Genomic DNA, 22242 nt, shown 5'->3' with positions numbered 1-22242 from the left:
TAAAAAACTTAATAAAAATAATAAAATGATACATATTAATATCTTAAAAATCCTCTATATAATTTACAGCATTAACAGATGAAGAAGAAAAAACATTATCATCAGAAAAAAATGTTACGGAGTTTGGCATCTTCTCATGATAAATTTTCTCAGTACTGCAGAAATAGGAAGGTACGATCTGGACTCAAGAGTATCTATGCAAAACTTATAGTAAAGAATATTCTTAATAACAAAATATTTAATGCATTCATATTAATATCATAAATCAGACAGTAACATTGCTTCTAGTCAACTATTCTTAGATTATTTGATTACCTACACAGAAATCTCTAATCTATAGACCAATTATTTATATAAATAAGAGGGTTTAGATGGTAAGAAATATAAATTTAAAAAATTAAGTGGGTTACTATATATCTGCAATAAAACATTGGAACTATAAGTTTTGAAAATGTACATTTATAACTACAACAAAATGATGAAGTGCTTAGAAATAAACTAAAAATGTATAAAGCCTTTTTTGAAGAAAATTTTAAAACTTCACTGAAAGATATTAAAATGGACAAATGGAGATATGGCATGCATAGAGACTCAATATCATAAAAATATCAATTCACCATAAATCAATGAAAATTAATTTATAGAATCAATAAATTTCTAATAAAATCCCAATGACATTTTTTCCCATTTAAAGAACTTCATAAACTAATTCTAAAATTTATACAAAAACTAAGTGTCCAGATGCCCGAGTTGTAGAGATTTAATCTATCAAATATCAAAAACATTGTGTTACTTAAGATGGTGTGATTTTGGCACCCAGATCATAAACTAACCAATGAAGCACGTAACCTTATGAATATATGGAAATCCTATTTCGTTAAGAGGTTGCATTCATTCATGGGGAAAGGCAGGGCTGCTTATAAATATTGCTTGGAAAACTATCTTTTCAGAAAAAAATAATACATTCGATGTAAAATAATTAAGCCCAGATGGAACTACACCTGACTATACATAATGAAACCTTCAGCCTTTTAGAAGAAAACATGTGAAAAGATCTATTTGACTTTGGGGAGGCAAGAACTTCTTAAGCAAGACACAAAATATGCTAGGCATAAAAAAAAAGTATGCATTTTATTACATTACAATTAAGAACCTCAGGTCATCATGAGACACCAAGAAGAAATGAAAAAGAAAACTGCAGAGACTGGGAGGAAGTATCTGTAGCACATATAACCAACAGCAGATTGGCATCTAGAGTATATAATAGATCTCGGTACATCTACAGGAAAATAGCATCCAATAGCAAAAATACATAAACGGGCATTTCACAGAAGTGGAAACACAAACTGCCACCAATATATGGAAAAAGCACCAGTCTCAGAAGGGATGAGGGATAGGCAGATTCTGGTCACAATGAGATGCTACTGTCAGCCATTATACTGGAAAAAATATGAAGGCTGACAATATAGTGTGGACGAAGATGTGGAACTTGGGGGCTCTTATACAGAGCTGGTAAATAAATACAACTGTTTTGAAAAAAAAACCACATTATTTTTCAAGTTGAATATGTGCACAATTAATGACTGGGAAATTCTACTTCTAAACATATGCCTTAGAGAAATTCTTATAGGAATATTTATAGTAGCAATGTAACAAAAAACTGGACAAAAATGATTGTGAAGAAAAAAGTAAATAAGTTGTAGTATAGTCATATTTTTAGAAAGCCTGAGAACAAGCAAAATGGAACTGCAATATTTAGACATACATATAAATGTAGGGTATGTTAAATGTAATTCAGGATCGTACTTGTCTCTGGGAATGAGGCAGAATTAGGTAAGAGCCTACAGGTAGCAGTATAGGACTGGTGATACTCTAGTTCATAAAAATATGGCAGTGGGTTCACAGAGACGCATTTTATTATGTTTTATAACTTAAACATATACTACATATATCATTTTATATGTACCACATTTGATATAATGAAATTTCAAACCTCTCTGATTGCACTCTTTTCTCTTAAGTTTGAATTTCAATTCACTATTTATTTTTTGGGTTCTATTTGACAGTCTTCCTAATTCAGCTGCAGAGAAAACTTCTAAAACATAATATTTGTAAGGAATTTATTTGAATTTGATCATCATGCATTAATATAAAATAGAATGCATCCTAGAATTCCAATTTGGTAAACAGAACTACCTCTATAAAAACACCTAGAACCAGTACGTATTATGCAGCAGTTACAGCGCAATTTCAAATCTCACTTCCCTGACCTCCCTCCACTCCAACAGCAGGAGATCAAGAAATCCGGCCTTTCCTGGGATCCTCCTCCCCAGTCATTCCTTTTAGGAGTGTTTTTGTGGCAGAGAGGTGTGTAGAGACCAGGAAACCTCCCACATTACAGAAGCTTCTGGTCCAGTGACAACCACTCTCTGTTTCCCTTCACCGCTGCCAACCGTGTCACTCTCCATGCTGCTGCCAGCCGGCTAGAAGCCATGCCAGCCTCCATTGCGTGGCTGCACCCTGAGCACACACACACCACTTTGCAGTCCACTCTTGGCCTCCTCCTGGCTCAGCGCTTTTCTCTTTCTGGTTTGCAAAGAAGCTTTCTTGTTTTGTTTCTTAGAGCTGACACTTGATGAAGGTTCCTGTGATAGATTTTGGGGGCTCTGAGTGACACTTTCCTTATTATCCTTCAATACTGGGAGGGGATAGGGAAGGGAATGAGAGGCTGGGAGCTGGAAGTTGGGGCTTGATTATGGGGATGGTCATGTGTCCCTCTGTTCCTGGATCCACCGATCCCTTCTTTCTCCAGGCTCTGCTGCTCAGTCGGCTTCGTTTTCCAGTATTCTCTTTCATGGTGATTTGCTCAGGGGGCCTTCGTATTTCCACTACCAGTGCTTAATTGAATACGACTCTTAGTTCATTGGATAGATCTATATATACCTAAAATACACACCTATCACAGGGCTCCTGGGGCCCATAGCAACCACCGAATCTGTTTTAGGGTCCCTGACCATTCTATGATTTTGGAAAGCTTCTGATTATTCTGTGATAGTTAGAAGGCTGTCTACCCAGAGTTTTACAGAGGAGTTTTGAGAACTGATGCTACCCAATGCATCAACCTAATATTTCCCATCTCTGACCTGGCCCTGAATAATACTCATTTGAGCTAACCAAAAAGAAAATGGTGGTGGTAGGGGAAGAATATACCAAAAGTATCAATAATGGTTATAAGGGGAGAGATCATGGATGACTTTTAGTATAATTTTTACAATTTTTTTAAACTTTTTAAATTTAAAAAAAATGGACATGTGTTAATTTTATATTGACAAAAACAAGCCACAAAATAAAAAACCTCTGAGAATCCATCATGTTCTCAGAACTTTGCCCAGTATTTTCTGGTGGTTACTGCTGTTAGAAATGTAAAATAATTCTCTCTGTTTAGAATCTTTCATTAAGACAGAGGCATCCTTAGGTAGATCTTTCTACTTCAAACCTAATTTAGGATATTTACATTGAGTCTCAAGCAATGAAACTTCTGTTCTTTTTATTAGACTTTCACCGTGTAAAATTTTTTTGGGACTTATTATCATCTTCTCCCCATATCTGTCTCTTTAGAATGTCACACAAAATGAATTCTCTAACAGTAATCTCCTAGGCGTTAATACCTAGTTACAGAATGGAACTTATCCCCTTCCGTACACATGACATTGTTTCTGGAGGCCTCTTATCAAAGCAAATTCTCTTATTTTCTTATTAAAAGTTGTTACTTTCAGAGAAACAATAGATAGTCCCACACATATGACTAATAAAAGCCAGACATCTGATTAAAGTGAATGACAGAAATGTGAAATTCCATAATTATACTCCCCAACTCTCCTCCCTGCTGCCAATGCCGAGTAACTCAGTATCATTGAATAAGTAGTCCAGGAACAAATGAAAAACTTTCTTCTTTTTCTTTTTTTTTTTTAAGAGACTTGCTTTGTGACTAGCATGGAATATTGGGAGTTCAAAAACAAACAAACAAAAAATGTTTCTCCTCAATGATGATTTCTTAGATACCATAAAGCATGAGTTATTATGTTTTTTAAGGTTATTTTTACTATGTCTGCTTTCAAAAATGTGTAAATATATCCTACTCATCTTTTTGGTCCACATATTTATAGATTTGATTTCCAAAGTCATATACCTGACAGAATCAAAAATTCATAGAAATATATATTGAGTGTTTATTATAGATTCTATTGCATGGAATTTTCCCCAAAAGCCTATGAGCCCAATAGCTTTTATACCTTTATTTTATTGAAGAGGACACTGAGGATAAAGAGTGAGCTATAGACCAACTGTACCTGGCTAGCTAGTGACAGAACTGAGAGTCAAACCTCAGTTGTCTGAATCCACGGTCCATGTTCTTATAACCACTAGACCTAGCTCCTGGGCAGATTGTAGCTTCTTAACAACTGATTTCTAAACTCCCAGTACAAAACAGTTTTGCCATAGCTATTCTCTACCCTTACCAATCTATCTACCTATATTATTAATAAGTGTCTACCTTAAAAAAGCCTGAGGTACATTGGATTATGTACTGAATCATTTTGCCCTCATATCCGTGTTGAGGTCACCTTGAAAACTGCCCTATAACAAAATTGAGTGCATCCAAAATAGGGCAAACCTGGTGGTATGATGTAACAGGAGGAAGGAGGCTCCAGAGTCCATTTTCCCTGGGCCTCAGTTTGCACATCATGTGCACTCTCAGAGCCTGCATGTGGGCTACAGGGTCACTAATGTATTAAGTATCAAATTAGAGAGGTATCTTCACAACAGAAACTGGGGATGGATGACATGCCTGACCCTGGAGAGGAGACAAGATACAGACTAATAGATCTAACAGACAATGACAGCTGAGTGGTGACACTGCCAGCAAGGGGGGAGCCGGCTGGTACTCATGGGGAGTAGTACATGAGCCCAAAGAACTGACTATGGTTTCAAAATTCCAGATTTAACTTAAAGGGCAGGATCAGATGCAGACATCAGGCCAGAGGCCAGCATGGCTGGCAGCACACTTCTGCAAGCCAGGCTGAGACCAGGGAGCCCCTTTCTTCAGAAAGATGTATAGCCTCCTTTGTACATGCCTAAATTCCATGTTATGAACAGAGGCAAGGGAAGATACGAAGATACATGACAGAATTGTTATGCAAAAAATATGAACACAACCCAAAGGGAACTTCTTAAATCAGACTATACTTTTAATTTCAGAAGAATAATTATCAGCTTTTACTCTCAAGGAACAGCTGATAGAGGCTTGGATAATAATGGCCAGATTAGTTATGGTCAAAGGCAAACACATCTTTGCACATTCAAGATGAAGTATGGATTATACCATGTACACTGGCATTTACTGAGAATCCCTTTTTTCCAGGCCCTGCACATGCATTATATCATTTAGTTCTCACACAAACCCTCTAAAGGAGGAGCCATTATAATTTCCGTTTTAGAGAAATCGAAAAAGAGACTTTGAGAGGTTAAGTAATTTGCCTAAGGTCACATTATTAGCAACACAGCTGGGAGAGAATAGTTGATTACTTAATTAAATGTTTTAATTTAAAAATAGTTAAAATACATTTTAGATGAATTGCATTTCTAAAATTTGAAGATGTTCAAGAGGAGACTTCTGAATTATAAAGAGTCTACTTATGAAGGACTCTTTGCTTTCTAATTTGCATTTGAGATTTTGGTCTGCAGGCATATTTTAAAGAAAACTTAAGCCTGAAAGGAGCAGTCAGAATTCTGTCGATTTTGGTGGCAACGAGATCAAAATATGTGTTCACTAGAAAGAAACTTTCAGTACAATTGTAAATAGAAGGTCTTTAACCCCTTCTCTCCACTAAGGAATTCTCAAAGGCAGAAGTCTTCAAGGTATGAACTTCGAGTTAATCAAGTCTTTAACTCTTGTCCAACAACATAAAAGCTGTGTAAATTGGTGACCACTTTGAGCTCATTTCCATAAAGTTAACATGGCAACATGTCAAATAAGGGTTAAATGAGATAATATATGTGACATACTGAAATTGGTGCCTGCTCCTATCTGGTGCTCAAAACTGTCAATTTGCATCTGCTTACCTCGGCTGCTTCTCTCTCTTCCTCTCTTTTTTTGTGAATCTAACACTCTCTAGTTCTCTATGGTTTATCATATAGTAAAACAATCACTTTATATCCCGGGTTTCATTTTATTTTTATATTTCAAAATGCAAATGTGCACTTGGATAATTCAATACCTGGGGTTATAGAGACAAAAGAAATAATCTCCTATAGCGTATTTATAAAGTTTAGAAAATGCATTTGCTTACCAGTTCACTGAATTCATTATTGCCTAGGTCAAGTCTTTCCAACTGGGCCAGTTTGTGCATTGACCTATAACAGATGGAGAAAAATACTATTGTCAGGCAGTCCATGACACATTGCTCCAAAAGACATTCCACCCACTCCCTGTCAGATTTACCTGGCTTTATAGTGCACAGAAATGGGAGTATTTTATAGAGAGGCATAAACTGCAAATATATAACAATATATGCAAACTGCCACCTGCTTTTCATATTTCCAAAAGCCAATCTATGGTAGGAATACAGAGCTGGTTGCTTAAAACAAATCCAGAAAGCTTGTAAATATCTATACCAGTAGGAGGTATAGGGCGGGTCCACAACATCTACATTTTTAAGAATTTTCACACATTTGGGAACCAATGGGTGAAACCAATTCTCAGCAAAGCATTCTAAAATCCCACAATGGGGCCTTCATTTTATCATCAATCTTGTCATTTTCTACTTCCCTAAATAAACTTCTGTTATAGACAGTTTCTTGGATTCATTGTCTCCTAAAGATTTTGGCTGGGATACATCTCTGTAAAACAGTAAAACCTTTAGCAAGAGTTGGTGCCAAAACCAGAGGTACATTGGCCTGTGCCACATGTAATCAGCACTTTTTAAGCCATTCTCAAGTACAGCATACCATGTAAGAAAAGAGAGTGTTTTTCTGAGTTCCAAGATGTTTTTATCCTCCCACTAAGCAGAATGCTATCCTTAAGTTCTGACTATACAGAAATTCAGGAGGCATCACTGACTCAAACCTTGGAAATTTTAGTTCCTTTATCTTTAAAATGGCTACTGTAATTATTTCATAGTTTGTGTGTGTGTGTCTGTGTGTTTTTCAACATTAAAATACTATATAATACAGACACTGTCGGGCACTCAGAAACGCAAACCTGTGTGTACTCGTTGTTCATTCAGCAACTATTATTGAAAGATTATGCACCAGGCAATCTTCTGGAGTTTGGAGGACAGCAGTAAACAAACTCTTTACTCTTTACTCAAGAACAAAAACTCTTGCCCAAAGGGATTTCACATGGCATTGGTGGGAGAATTACAATAAATTACAAAAAATAATTAAGTATAAGTACTAAAATAAGTATAATAGAATAATATAAGTGCTATGGTGAAAACTTCACAGAAGAGAGAGATATGAAGAATGGATATGGGGGATTGTAATTTTTAATAGGCAGATCCAGCTAAGGCCTTATTAAGAAAATAAAATTTGAACCAGCTCCTACAGGAAAGGAAAGAACATGCTAGTGCATAAACTTTAAAGCAGGAATTTGTTGCTTCTTTGAAGACATTCTAGAAGACTGTGTGGCTAAAGCAGAGTGAGAGATGGGGGGAGTAAAGAGAGGATAATGAAGAGTTAGATGATATTTGGTCTTACAGCCCCACGTTAAGATGTAGGTTTTCATTTTGACTTAAGATGAAGGGTCACTAAAAGGTTTTGATCAAGGTTGTGACTGAAGTGACTTATTTTAAAAGGATATTTGTGATTGCGGTCTTGTAAATAGACTGAGAAGGACAAAAGTGGAAGGCAGGAGATCACATACAAGGCTAATGGAAGAAGCCAAATGAGAGGAAATGGTAGCTTGGAGAAGGGTGGTGGTAGTGAGGTGATGGGAAGTGGTTGGCTTCCGAACATATTTAAGATTAGAGTTAAGTGTTCTGTTGCTGAAATGTCTGTGGGGAGTAGGAGAAAGTAAAGTCAAATATAACTAAAAAGTGTGTTTTGTTCTGAGCAACTACAAGGACGAATGAAGGTGTAATTGATGGATAAGGGAGACAGAGTAGAACAGGATTCTGAGTAGATCAGAACTTTGTTTTAAATGTTTTCCACCCCACTGCCACACCTTGCCACAAACAAAAAAGGTAAATATTCGAGGTGATGGATGTGTTAATTAACCAGATGGGAGGACTCCTTCCACAATATATGTATACATCAAATAATCACTGTGTAGACTTGGAATACCTTATACTTATTTGTCCATTATTCTTCAATAAAATTGAAGAAAAAAAATGTTGAATTTGAGATTTCGATTGTAAAGTCAACTAGAGATGTCAAGCACGCAGTTATATACACACACCTAGAGTTCAGAGAAGTCCAGGGAAGAGAGATAATTTGAGTGTGGTTGGCAAAGAGACAGCATCATGTCTTAAGCGTCTGAGATGACTAAGTGTAGATGAGATCAGAATAGGTCTAACATGACATGAGGATGAACCAACAAAGAACACTGAGAAGTGACAAAGGACAATCAGAGGAAAAACCAGAGGAGTGTGAAATATGTGATTCAAGTAAAGAAAGTGTTTCAAGGTGAAGCAAGTGACAAAAACTGCTGATAGATTTGAGAACTGACCACTTGACTTAATAACATGATGACTGATAGTCACTCTGGGAAGATCAATTTTCTGTTTTAAGCCTTTGATAATGACATAAATATATTGATTTCCTATTATCTCTCAAATTTTAGGGTTATCAAGATGAAAAGTATTATTAATATTAACGAGTAGCTCATAATCTCGAGAGATATAGCTAAGAAAATGGGTAATTTTTACCCAGTGGAATAAGTGTCATAGGAAGTATATGTGTAGGTTTCTAAAGAGCACAGGGAGAGGTACTTTCTCAGTGTTGGAAGTAAAAGTCTCCACTGACACCTCCTTTTGGAACACTGATCAGGCGATAAAATCAGAGGAGATGGTCTTTTTAGAAGGAAATATCAAAGGGGTGTGTTGAAAGAGATCATGGCCCATTTCAAGGAACTATAGGTTAGTAAAAACAATAAGAAGAATAGTAAGAAATAAGAAATAATATGTAGGCAGCAGTCTTATCATAAGGTCATCCATGTCAAGCCAGGGAGTGTGGTTTTAGCTTGAAGGCAATGGAAGACTTTAGAATGTAGATTGGAAGGATTTGTCAGATTTGTACTTTAGAAAGCTCACTCTGGCAGCTTCAAATGGTGTGAGAAATGGAGGGAGGATGTGCTAGGAAAGGGGCCCAATAAGACTGTCCTGAAAGGCATGTGGGATATAACTGGGGCCAGAAAGAAGACAAAGGGAATATGGATGGCACTGTGGGCAATGAAAGGTGCTCTGCTGAAGACATAGCTTGGTAATGATGATGACTGACTGGGTGTGGGAGGTAAAGGAGAGGAAGGAATTTAAAATAGTTTCGGATTGAATACGGGGAAGACTGGAATGGAATTAGAGCAAAGTGTGTGTGTGTGTGTGTGTGTGAGAAACAGAGAGAGAGAGAGAAAGTTGGGGGTAGAGGGAGAGAGCCCAGAGCTCAGGTAAAGGTCTCGAGTGGAAATAAAAATTAAAAAATAAACAAAGGATATTTTTTGTCTATTCCACCTGAAAATTATCCCTCTTTTTTTAGTTCACATACCGTTTGTTTTCTTTTTCATGATTTACTTGATATTTACCACTTGCTTCCTTGAACTATCAGTTTTTTTCATATGTATATCCCTCCTTTCTCCACTCAGATCTTAAAATATGTTTCAAGGTGACCAGCAGGGCCTGTGTATGACACTAGTCCAAAGATGGTTTTGAAACTGTGGCCACCATTGTAAGAAGAACATTGGTCTCTCCTCTTGCCAGATCTCTACCACTGAATAGGGGCTTCCAGGAAAGGGGGTGTTTGTGGTTGGGCCCCATGAAAAGAGATTTGGATTTTCTTATGAGCCTGGGAAAATCGAGGAATGGCAGATTCTTGCAAATCTTGCTCCTAGACCACACAGTCCAGTAAGAAAATGATGAGCACCAAAGCCTTGAGAGCCAATGTGAAGGAAGTAGCCATGTATGACATATGAATGAGAATCAATCAGAGGAGTAGCAGAGCCACTTGCATCAGATTTAACCATGTAGCCTTAGGCAACAAATATTCTAGTAAGAACCACCATGAGCTGAAGACCAAAGGCCTTTCCACAATTTCCTGGATTTATGAATTCAGTAGTTCTCACTGATCCCCAAGGAAAATATCACATAAGCCCGAGAATATTTTTTTTCCCCAGCTTTAGTGGTGGAAAACCAAGAAAAAATTAATTTTATTAAATAAAGAGATGGGGATGTCTTATACCTGAGTGTCCTAATAGTGACTTCTTAAATCATTCCTGGATTTCCAGGCCCCTAAACACTGTGATTATATTTATCAATATTTCTCATCTAAAACAGGGCCAGCTCAAATCTGGCACCTCTGTTTTTTTGTATGTAAAGATTTATTGGAACACAGCCATGCCCATTTGTTAGCATATTACCTATAGCTATAGCTGTGTTTTTTTGTTTGTTTGTTTTTGCTTTTTTTGTTTTTTTTTTTTTTTTTTTTTTTTTTTTTTTTTTACCACAGCAGTGGAACTGAATAGTTGAGACAGAGATTACAAGGATCACAGAACCCAAAACATTTTCTATTTCTGAGGGCCAACTGGCACTCAGAATTGAACACTACTCTCTAGATGTGGGCTTATTAATACAATGTATTTAAAAAAAAGAAAACCTGTTATTTCTTATCTGTATCAGTGTAGTATAAATTTGATTTCTGTTGTGAAATGATAGATAGCTGCTATGTCACTCCTAAGAATTTTTCTCTTCCTGTGCTACTTAGGCTACTACTTCTGAAACCCTCGGTTCAGAAATTCATACCTAGAAACCATTATCTTAAATGTATAACACAGTTTCCTACAATTCCTTTGCCATTCTTCTAAATGGGCAGTATTTTTCCTTTTTCCTTGTTGTGGAACAAAAAAAGACTTCCCCATGAGGTTTTTCTGAACTTTTCTTGAAGCTTATTTAAGTTTTGTTATGTAAAATAGCATTTTTTAATCTTAATTTTATCTTGGTTTATTTTTCTGATCCTTGTTTCCATCAGTGTTTATTATTGTCACCAAAGTTTCCTTCCATTATTATGTTCTTCTATTTTCTAGTTGTCTTTTCAATACATGATTTCTTACATTTTATATCTTTAAAATGATTATACTCTTACTTCTGTTTTTTGAAGTTATCATTCAATATTAGTTCTTACATTTTTATACCTTTAAAATTGACTGCCTCTACCCACAAAATTTTAAACAGTCCATCACGGCCTACTGCTTTTCTTCTTCCTGTGGTAGTTGTTAAACTATAATTGTTCTGTCAAATTGTCCAACAAATGTTCCTTTTAGCTGAATATATGTAATGGGTTTTAAATTTCATCAGGATATAAACAAGTAAGAAGTTGTGAGAAAAAAATATATGTTTATAAATTAAAAAAAAAGAATGCAATAAAAATATCTGCAATCACTCTAAAAAAAAAAAAAAAAGAAAATAGATCCATGGTATTTGGCATTAGTAGTTTCTTTGTTAGTCCTAATTCATTCACTTAACTTTGTCCTTCTTACGGCAGGCACCACATGGACATTGGCGTCACCAAGATTTCTGTGAAGTTACTAAGATTTCTGGGATGAAGAGTTTCTCAACTTGGCACTACTAACATTTTGGACAGGTAAATTCTTTGATGTAGGGGCCTACTGTGTGCACTATAGAATAATTTAGCACATCCTACACAGTCTCTACTCCAGAAAGACTTCTTTTCTAAATGGGGATAATCTTTTAAAGAATAATTAATTCAAAGTGTTGTAAGTGCTAAAGTAAAAATATGTATAGACTGCCATAGGAGCTCAGAGGAAGGAACATCTAACAGTTCAGTAATTAGGGAAATTTTAAGGAGAGGTGACATTTCGGCTGGGTTTTAGAGAACTTTGCTATATGAATCATATATATTTACATATGTGAAAAAGAAACAATGAAAATACTAAACAATGAAAATCTAAAGCTGAGGTTCTGAGATTGTAGCTTAAATCCACAATATTAACATGTATCCTTGAAGGATATAAAAAATTTTGGTCCAAAGTGAAGAAACTCTATAAAAATTCCCTTTGCAGTTTGTTGCAGAAAACCCTATGTCCTACCCTCATGGCTGGACACAGGGACTTCTAGGATACAGCTATCTTGTGCATTGAGGGATGGTTAGCAGCATATCAGCAGCACCCTCTGCAGCTTTCACAACCAACATATTTCCACACATTGTCAAATGTTCCCTGGTTGGGAGGCAGGGTGAGGCTGGAGGGTGGGAATCGTCTCGAGGTGAGATCCACCATGTTAGGGGAATATTTCAAGTTTTTTATGTTCTCTTCTTACTGATTAGTAGGAGGGTGAACATCTTATCTTCATTTGTTTCCTCCTTACTGCGCCACTGGGTTCCCCTGTGGGCTGTCCCTAAGCAGTTCGCACCAGCCTGCTTGAGGGAGGCCCTCATTTGACTATGCTCCTTCCTTACCATAAGTACCTGTGGGTCAAGGGGGAGCCTATCTCTCCATCCATTCCCTCAGGGAATCCAACTGGTGTCATTTCCCCTTACAAATGGCTGGCCTTGAAGACATGATTGCCACCATAGATGAGAGAGAACAATGTTAGGACTTGGTCACAAGTTTGGGCCACATTCTCTACTGGTAATGCCAGCAATTTGATCTTCATCTGCCTGAATCAGATATCTTCTGATTATTTAGATTCATTTGTAAGTTCACCTAGGAATTTAAAGGTGCAACTTCCAAAGTAATTGGTTGTATTAAATAATGTTAACAAGCTATGGTCCTATTAAATAAATAAAAATTGTAGAAATGCTGAAATTTCTGTGATTGTTACTTTTATCATTGCTGTTTCTCTTGACTGTAATGTTCTTTGCCTAAATCTTCTAAAAGATGGTTGCTTTTCCTCAACTCTGCTTATTTGTTTTCTCCTCACAATAGTCCATTCCCCATTACTTAAAATAAAATCTCCTTTGTACCTTCACCTTCTATGTTATTTTTCTCTTAGCACTTACCACTGAAAATATTTAATTTATTATTTAATTAAATACTTTATTTTACTTAATTAAATGTTTAATACTAAAAATTAAAATCTTTTTTGTTTGCTTACTCATTATTTTTACCCTGCTAGATTAAAACTCCATGAAAGCAAGTAACTTGTCGGTCTTATTCGCAGCATAAATAGCTTTTCAATCAGGGCTGTTTAATGAAGACATTCACCCATGCATGAATGAAGGATTCTTTATCAGTGAGAGGTTTGAGTTCCAGAATATTTACAAAGACAAACCGCTCAATTTTTATCAGGTATCTACAATTAATTAACAGTTGCCAAGGAAGCAGCTACAATTAATTAACAGTTGCCAAGGAGATATTCTGATAGGTCTGTTTCAACAAATACCATAATGAACATACCTTAGCACCTTTATTATGAACTATGAATGATGATAAATACAGATAAAGCTGAGGTTCACTAGTCTCTGGATATGTAAATCTTGTGTTAAATTGACTTAAGGACATTTCTAATAATAAGGGCGTTTTTGAAATTCAAATAATAAAAAATTATTTTGTGAAATATTTAGGTAAGTTTTTTGCACTTTTGAACATCTGAAACTTAACAACAAAACTATAAATGTGGAGTACTTGAGGGCATGGAGTCTGGATTCGGACTACCTGGGTCTGTATCCTGATGCTACCATTCATTAGCTGTTTGATTTTGACACATTAAAGCACACATTTCCACTCAGTTCTCTCATTCTGTAATAATCCCTACTTCATAGAGTTGTGATGATTAAAATAGCTAATGTAGGAAAAGCACATAGATAGTGCCTGGTATGTGGTAAAAGCTCTATAAGAGTTAGCTATTAAAATAGGGAAGGTTTTCGGAGTTGGAAATAACTTAAGAGATTTTCTAGGTCAGAGTTTTCTAAAGTTTTCTTAAGATTTATAGATGTTGCATGATTTAAAAAAATTTTTGGATGTCCAGGACATTTTGGCAAAGCTTGCTAAAAATGTTAAATGGAATATATCTTGAAATCTGGGATGTGAAACCTCCAGGTTTTTCATAATTCCAGTAAAATTAATGGACAGTGTTATATTAGTTTCAGGTACACAATTAGTGATTTAACAATTCTATACATTACTCTGTGCTCGTCATAAGTCTACTCTTAATCCCCCTCTTCTATTTCATCCATCCCAACCCCTGCCTTTCCTCTGGTAACCTTGGTTTGTTTGGTACATTCAAGAGTCTGTTTTGTTTGCTTCTTTTTTTTCCCCCCCTTTTGTTTCTTGAATTCTACATGCTAGTGAAATCATATGGTATTTGTCTTTCTCTGACTGATTTATTTCACTGATACCTCCAGTTTTGTTCTTTCTTCTTAAGATTATTTTAGCTATTTGAGGTCTTTTGTGGTTCCATACAAATTTCAAGATCATTTGTTCCACTTCTGTGAAAAATCCTATTGGTATGCTGATAGGGATTGCATTAAATCTGTAGGTCACTTTGCATAGTATGCACATTTTAACATTTGTTCTCTCAATCTATGAGCATGGAATATCCTTCCATTTGTTTATGCCATATTCAAATTCTTTCAATGTTTTTATAGTTTTCACTGTACGGATCTTTCACTTCCTTGGTTAAGTTTATTCCCAGATATTTTATTATTTCGGTGCAATTGTAAATGACATTGTTTTCTTAATTTCTCTTTCTGCTACCTCTTATAGTGTATAGAAATGCAACAGATTTCTGTATATTGTTTTTGTATCCTGTGACATTCCTGAAATCATTTATCAATTCTAGTCATTTTTTGAAAACTTTAGGGCTTCCTATATATTATATCATGTCACCTGCAAATAGTAAAAATTTTATATCTTATTGGCAGTACTTCTCAGATGAAATGTACAAAGGTTCATTGTGATTCTCCAACAGATGCAACTAATTTAGACTTTTTCCTGTCTATGTGACCAAGGGACATTTATTTTTTCTTTCTTACAGACTAGGAGCATACTTTGAAAAATTTCTTGTTGCAGATGATGGAATTGAATTCTTGTCCATGAAAACACAGGGCTAGGCATATTTAAATAACTTATTTGAATATTTAAATGTGATCAGATCATCTTCATTTGTCTGCTTGAAATTCTGACCTGTTAGACTCTATACCTCAGCTCTCAATATTCACTTTAAGCTCTCTTTCCATTTCTCTGGACTGACTTACATATTTTCCTTAAAGACCACACTGTTTTTTGCCATTTGACCTTATGTTCCATAACTTCAGTAAAGGGATAGGCTCACTTCTCACTAGAGGAGAAATGGTGACTTATTCAAGGTCACATGGACAGTTAGTAAAATGGCTGACTAAGAATAATAGAGTCATTCTTTTCCCAGCACTGGGCAGTCATCTATATCTGCCCTGAAATATTTAGATTAACCATTGTTTAAATATGAATGTTTGTATGAAAAGCATATCCTCTACAGGTCCCTATAGTCTCTGTTAAGGGCCAGCAAACTTTTTATGTAAAGGGCCAGAATGGAAGTGTTTCAGACTATATGATCTCTGCTTCAACTACTCATTTCTGCACTGTAGTGCAAAAGTAACAACAGATAATATGTTAACACATGGACATGGCTTTGTTTCAATAAAGCTTCATTTATAAAAAACAGGGATGCCAAATTTGGACCTTAAGCCACAGTTTCCCAACCGCAGGTCTATATTGCTCTTCACAAACTCACATATAGATGGTTTTATGGGTTTTCGATTTAATTCTGGTCCCTAAAAACAGTGAAGTTTTCAAACCCTTGGATGTAAATATGATAAATTAAATTAAGAACTGAGAATATTAGGGAATTTCCAATAGATAACTATTTATATTAATTAACTACTTGAAATTTTCATTTCTTAGTATATATGCTACTGGAATCCAGGGACATTTGTTCTTAAGACTGTCATTTTGGTTGCACTTATGAAAATTAAATCCTTACTAGCATGTTATTACTTTGTAAATTTACCCAATTGCAAATCTGGAAAAAGATTCTAACTGAAGTGGAATTTTCCAATGATGGAAAATAATGTAATATCTTGGTGCATCTGCATACAGTGTATGATTTTCTTTTTATCAGATGCAGAGGTTTTATTTATTTAAATGTACAATTACCCCTGAAGCCACATAAAGTTGGCAGGACTATTGTTTCCCCATAAATTCCCAATGTAGTAACTTAGGTTTGCTGACTCTTGCAGAATTCAGCCAATTTTTGGCATGGGTTTATGCATCCCAGCTTTTAACTTGTTTTTCAAATGTGCCCAAACACTCTGTCTAATTAGTGGCTATTCATGGCACAAGGATAGGAAAACTCCTCTCCGTTGTTCATGTCCAATGTTTCTCTCTTATTGAAATAGGAAAAGAAAATTACCTTTCCATTTTGCTTAATCTCTGTCTTATGTTTAGTGAACATTTGTATTTTACAATTTAGACCTGCCAAGTTAGCAACAACATCATTCCCTTGTTTATGATTTCTTTTTAAATGACCCTCATATTAAAAATTTTTGAAAAAAATCATTCTTACAGGATAGGTACTAAACACTGGAAGGCCTAGGAATTGACATTCTTTAGAAAGGCAACTATGGGGGTGCCTGGGTGGCTCAATGGATTAAGCATCTGCCTTTGGCTCAGTCATGATCTCAGGGTCCTGGGATTGAGCCCCGCATCGGGCTCCCTGCTTGGCGGGAAGCCTGCTTTCCTCTCTCTCTCTCTGCCTGCCTCTCTGTCTATTTGTGATCTCTCTGTCAAATAAGTAAATAAATCTTAAAAAAAAAAAAAGAAATGCAACCATGGGCCCAACTTATTTTGAAGAAAGATAAAGTTATTATCTTTACAAAACAGGAAAAATTAAAATATAGTGTTTGATGGCAGATAAAACATAATTTCTATGATCAAATGTATTATATAAAAATTCTGCCTTAATTATTACTATACCTTAAACCAATGTCATAGCTATAAGTTTTATTGCTTCCCATCATTGCAATTCAACTTCCTCCTATGAATGAGAACAGCAAAATGCTAAACTGGCTTCCTGGAATTTTCCAGATGGATATGTAGCCAAACTAAACATCTATTACTTTGTCAAAGAATACTGGGAATACCATTTTTTAGACACATTTGTTAATAATTCTCATTTAGGATATTCTTCCCTGCAGTGTTTAAATTATTAGAATAAACATTTGAAATCTGTAATTGACATAAAGCTGTCACATATTTTGAGCATTTCCTTTGGAAATATATTTTCCTTATAAACATTCAACATTTAAAGGCTAATGTTGATTTTATGATGACTTATTGGAAAAATTCTTTCTTGTAATTACTTAATTCTATTTCAGTGCAGAACATGAAAGAGATTCTGTATGAAGAAATAGTCCCTTAAGTAGCATCTCAAGAGTACTTCTAGTTTATACAGTAAGGAATACTTGTCCAGTAAAATAGATTAAAGTGAAAACAACTATAAGGACGGCAACTGGCTATATAGGACAAATTCTGCACTGTTCCTTTCAGTGAAGTTTGCTTAGGTAAAGGAGAGACCCACATTTCATTCTTCTTATTCTCTACAGTCTACTTGGACTTATAATCACAACTAATCATTTATTCATTCTTTACATGAATTTTCTCACTGGCCCAAAATTATTGGGCATTCCTAACTCACAACAATGCAGAAAGATGTAATGTACTTGTAAGGTTTTTTTGAGCTCTTTGTGAGGGAAAGGCACCATATAAGCAAGAACTATGACAATTATCTCTGCGGATGGCTACCTGTTGGAACTGACACTTCTAGTTTGCACTGCCACAGTCCAATCAAAATGTTATGGAGAACAGAATCAGCTATGAGGGCGCTCATCTTCACTGCCATATAATTGCAGCCTGCATTGTATGGTTATGAAGAGATTTTGAAGACTACTGAAAAAATACTTAGGAAGGCATTAGCTATTTTAACACTCTTAGAGATAACTGAGCAGGGAACAACAATGACACGTTATTTGCCTAAGAGATTTCTTTAACACATACACATGTGTGTGTGCATGTGCATGCATGCGCACACACACAACACACACACTATTCAGGCTCATAGTTTCCTGGCTATACTTCATAGAAAAATTTATCACTGGTTATACTGAATTTTCTAGATATTAATTCATGAATTTTTAAGAAAATTCATGTACTTTTACATAAACTTGGCCTTAGTTTATTGATACACTGATGTATAATATGGATGGCTGTAACCCTGCCATGAAGGTGTCAGAGAATTTTAACTTCAGAGGATAAAAGCCTTTGAAAATAATCTTCCAAGTTAGCCATGGCTGGCAATTAATCCCAAACAACTGTCATTATCCTCCTCCCTCTTCCTTGCCAGCAGTATCTGCTCTGCATCAGAGACTGGAAATGCCAGATAATCACTAGGCACACCTCCTATGAAGCTAGGAAATGAACACATGACTCAGTTTTGGCCATTAGCTCAGGAAGAGAAGGAGGAGAGATTATGGGGTTGATTGCTGAAGGAGATTCTGAGAAAAATATTCCTCATTGATTTAAAAAAGAGAGCTGAAGGAGTAAGATGGTGGAGAAGTGGGAGACCGAGTTATAATCAGAGCCCAGGAGTTCAGCTAGTTACCAAACCATTCTGAACACCTACAAACTCAACAGGAGACTGAAGAGAAGAAGAGCAGCGATTCTAGAAACAGAAAATCAACCACTTTCCAGAAGGTAGGACGTGTGGAGAAGTGAATCCCAAGTTATGGGAAGATAGACTGTGCGGGGAGGGGCTGGCTCCTGGCAAGTGTTAGAGCAGCTGAGCACAAAGTTGGAATTTTTAGAAGTTGGCTCCTTTGAGGTACTTTGCTCCAGAGGCTAAGTGAGGGCTGGAGCCCTTGTGGGGACAGTATGGTCTCAGGACCCATGGGGACACAAAAAGACCAGGGGTGTCTGAGTGTGACAGAGCTCCCAGGTGTCAGACTGGGGAAGCTGGCTATAGACACAGAGCTGAGCAGTGGGCTCTCAGCTCAGAATTACCTTAATCCATAATCCAAGGCACAGTTGGGCTACTGCTCTTTGAGCAGGGACCTCACAAGCTGCAGATCTGGGGAGACCCCCTCCTTTCTCCAGGTGCAGGAGCACACTGCAGGAATCTGTTGGGTTTGGAGACTCCAAATGGGGGCATGCGACAGAGGTAGAAATGTTTGGTCATAGGCTGGGTGAGCTCAGAGTGCGGATGGAAACCAGGGAGCTGGGAGGGATTGACTGCTTTTCTCTGAGGGCACACTGAGGAGTGAGGTCTGAGCATTTGCTTCCTATGGGGTGAGAGATTGGGAGGTCACTATTTTCATTCCCATCCTTCAAAGCTGTACAGAAAGTGTTCAGGGAACAAAAGCTACAGGGGAACCCAAGTAGATTATTTAGCCTGGCCCCTGGCAAGGGCAGTACATTTCCACCTTGGGCAAAGACATTTGAAAATCACTGCAAAAGGCCCCTCCCCTAGAAGATCAACAAGAACATCCAGCCAAGACCAAGTTCACTAATCAATGAGATCTCCAATCAGAGAACTCCAGGGCTAGGGTAAAGCAACACACAGAATTCATGGCTTTTTCTCCCATGATTATTCACTCTTTCAAAGTTAAATTTTATAAATTTCATTTTTTTCTTATCATACTTTTAAATTATTTCTCTTTCCTATTTTAATATTTTTAACTATTTTATCTTACCAATACCTTTTTGAAAATCTTTTAAAATTTTCATTGTTATAGTCATATTTTATGCTTTCATTGTATTTAACCTTATTTTTTGTATATATGTGGGTTTTTTTTTCTTTCAAATTTTGAGATAAGTGATACCATAAGATGAAACAAAAGTAGAATAATTGGGATCCCAGAAGAAAAAGGGGGAGTATATTGGAGCAAATTATAGCAGGGAAATTCCCTAATTTGGTGAAGGGAAGAAGCATCAAAATCCAGGAGGCACAGGGAATCCCCCTCAAAATCAATAAAAATAGGTCCACACCCTGTGATCTAATGGTAAAACTTACAAGTCTCAGTGACAACGAGAAAATCCTGAAAGCAGCGTGGGACAAGAGGTGTGTAACATACAATAGGAGAAATATTAGATTGGCAATAGACTTACCCACGAGAACTGGCAGGCCAGAAAGAACTGGCATGATATATTCAGAGCATTAAATGAGAAAAATATGCAGCCAATAGTATATATAGCTAGGCTGTCAATGAAAATAGAATGAGAGATAAAAAGTTTCTAGGACAAACAAAAATTAAAAGAACTTGCAAACACCAAGCTAGCCCTACAGGAAATATTGAAAGAGGTCCTCTAAGCAAAGAGAGCCTAAAAGCAAGAGACCAGAAAGGAACAGAGACAAAATTATACAAAAACAGTAACCTTAAGGGCAATAGAGACAATATACAATAACAGTCACCTTAAGGACAATATAATGGCATTAAATTAATATCTTTCAATAGCTACCATGAAAACAAATGGGCTAACTGTCCCAATCAAAAGACACAGGGTATCAGAATGAATTGAAAAACAAGACCCATTAATATGTTTTCTACAAGAAACTCATTTTAGACCCAAACACATCCAGATTTGAAGTGAGAGGGTGGAAAACAATTTACCATGCTAATAGACATCAAAAGACAGCTGGGGTGACAATCCTTATAGCAGATAAATTAGATTTAAGCCAAAGACTATAATAAAAGATGAGCAAAGACACTATATACCATACGTAAAGGGTCTGTCCAACAAGATCTAATAATTTTAAATATCTACACCCCTAACATGGGAGCAGACAATTATGTAAGTGATTTAATAACAAAACCAAAGGAACACATCAACAATAATATAATAGTAATAGGTGGCTTTAACACCCTCCTCACTGAAATGCACAGTCTTTGCAAAAGATCAACAAGGAAATAAAGGCCTTAAATGACACACTGGAAAAGATGGATATCATGGATACATTTGGAACATTCCATCCCAAAACAACAAAATACACATTCTTCTCTAGTGCACATGGAACATTCTCCAAAATAGATCACATCCTGGATTTACAAATCAGGTCTCAACCAGTACCAAAAGATTGGGATAATTCCCTGCATATTTCAGACCACATTGCTCCGAATCTAGAAGTCAGTCATAAGAGGAAGTTGGAAAGAACTCAAATACATGTAGGCTAAAGAACATACTACTAAAGAATGAAATTAAAAAATATATTTTAAGGAAATTAAAAAAATATTTTTAAAAAATCATGGAAACAAATGAAAATGAAAAGACAACCATTCAAAATCTTTGGGTCACAGCAAAGATGGTCCTGAGAAGAAAGTATATAGGAATACAAAGCTTTCTCAAAACCAAGTTCTCAAGTACACAACCTAATCCTTTGGGTCACAGCAAAGATGGTCCTGAGAAGAAAGTATATAGGAATACAAAGCTTTCTCAAAACCAAGTTCTCAAGTACACAACCTATTCCTATACCTAAAGGAGCTGGAGAAAGAACAACAAAGAAAGCCTAAACCCAGCAGGAGAAGAGAAATAATAAAGAGGAAAGCAGTACTCAATGGTCTAGAAACCAAAATAACAGTAGAACAAATCAACGAAACTAGGAGCTGGTTCTTTGAAAGAATTAATAAGATTGATAAACCCCTAGCCAGACATATCAAAAAGAAAAGAGAAAGGACCCCAATTAATAAAATCATGAATTGAAGAGGAGAGATCACAACCCACACCAAAGAAATACAATTATAAGAACATATTTAAGCAACTATACACCAGCAAATTGATAATCTGGAGGAAATGGATGCATTCCTAGAGACATACAAACTACCAAAACTAAACCAGGAAGAAATAGAAAACCTGAACAGACCCAGAACCAGTAAGGACATTGAAACAGTTCTCAAAAATCTCCCAAGAAACAAGAGCGTAGGGCCAGATGGCTTCCAGGGGAATTCTACCAAACATTTAAAGAAGAATTAATACCTATGACTGAAACCGTACCA

At 36.1% G+C, this 22242-nt stretch overlaps 1 protein-coding gene across 4 annotated transcripts in view; it reads right to left on the bottom strand.

Moving 5' to 3' along the window:
- LRRC7 (leucine rich repeat containing 7) overlaps positions 1–22242 on the bottom strand; it is a 572538-nt gene that overhangs the window by 198794 nt on the left and 351502 nt on the right. For all 4 annotated transcript variants that reach the window (XM_004762996.3, XM_013061642.2, XM_013061643.2 and 1 more), the window contains exon 8: positions 6348–6411. In XM_004762996.3, the coding sequence (XP_004763053.1) occupies positions 6348–6411 (64 nt within the window). The remainder of the gene's footprint in view (positions 1–6347; positions 6412–22242) is intronic.

This window comes from Mustela putorius, unplaced genomic scaffold (genome assembly GCF_011764305.1).
Source record: "Mustela putorius furo isolate JIRA1106 unplaced genomic scaffold, ASM1176430v1.1 tig00003853_pilon_pilon_pilon, whole genome shotgun sequence".
In the NCBI taxonomy this organism is placed as follows: Eukaryota; Metazoa; Chordata; class Mammalia; order Carnivora; family Mustelidae; genus Mustela; species Mustela putorius.
The sequence above is the reverse complement of the archived record's forward strand: the minus strand, read 5'-3'. Positions and strand labels throughout refer to the sequence as shown.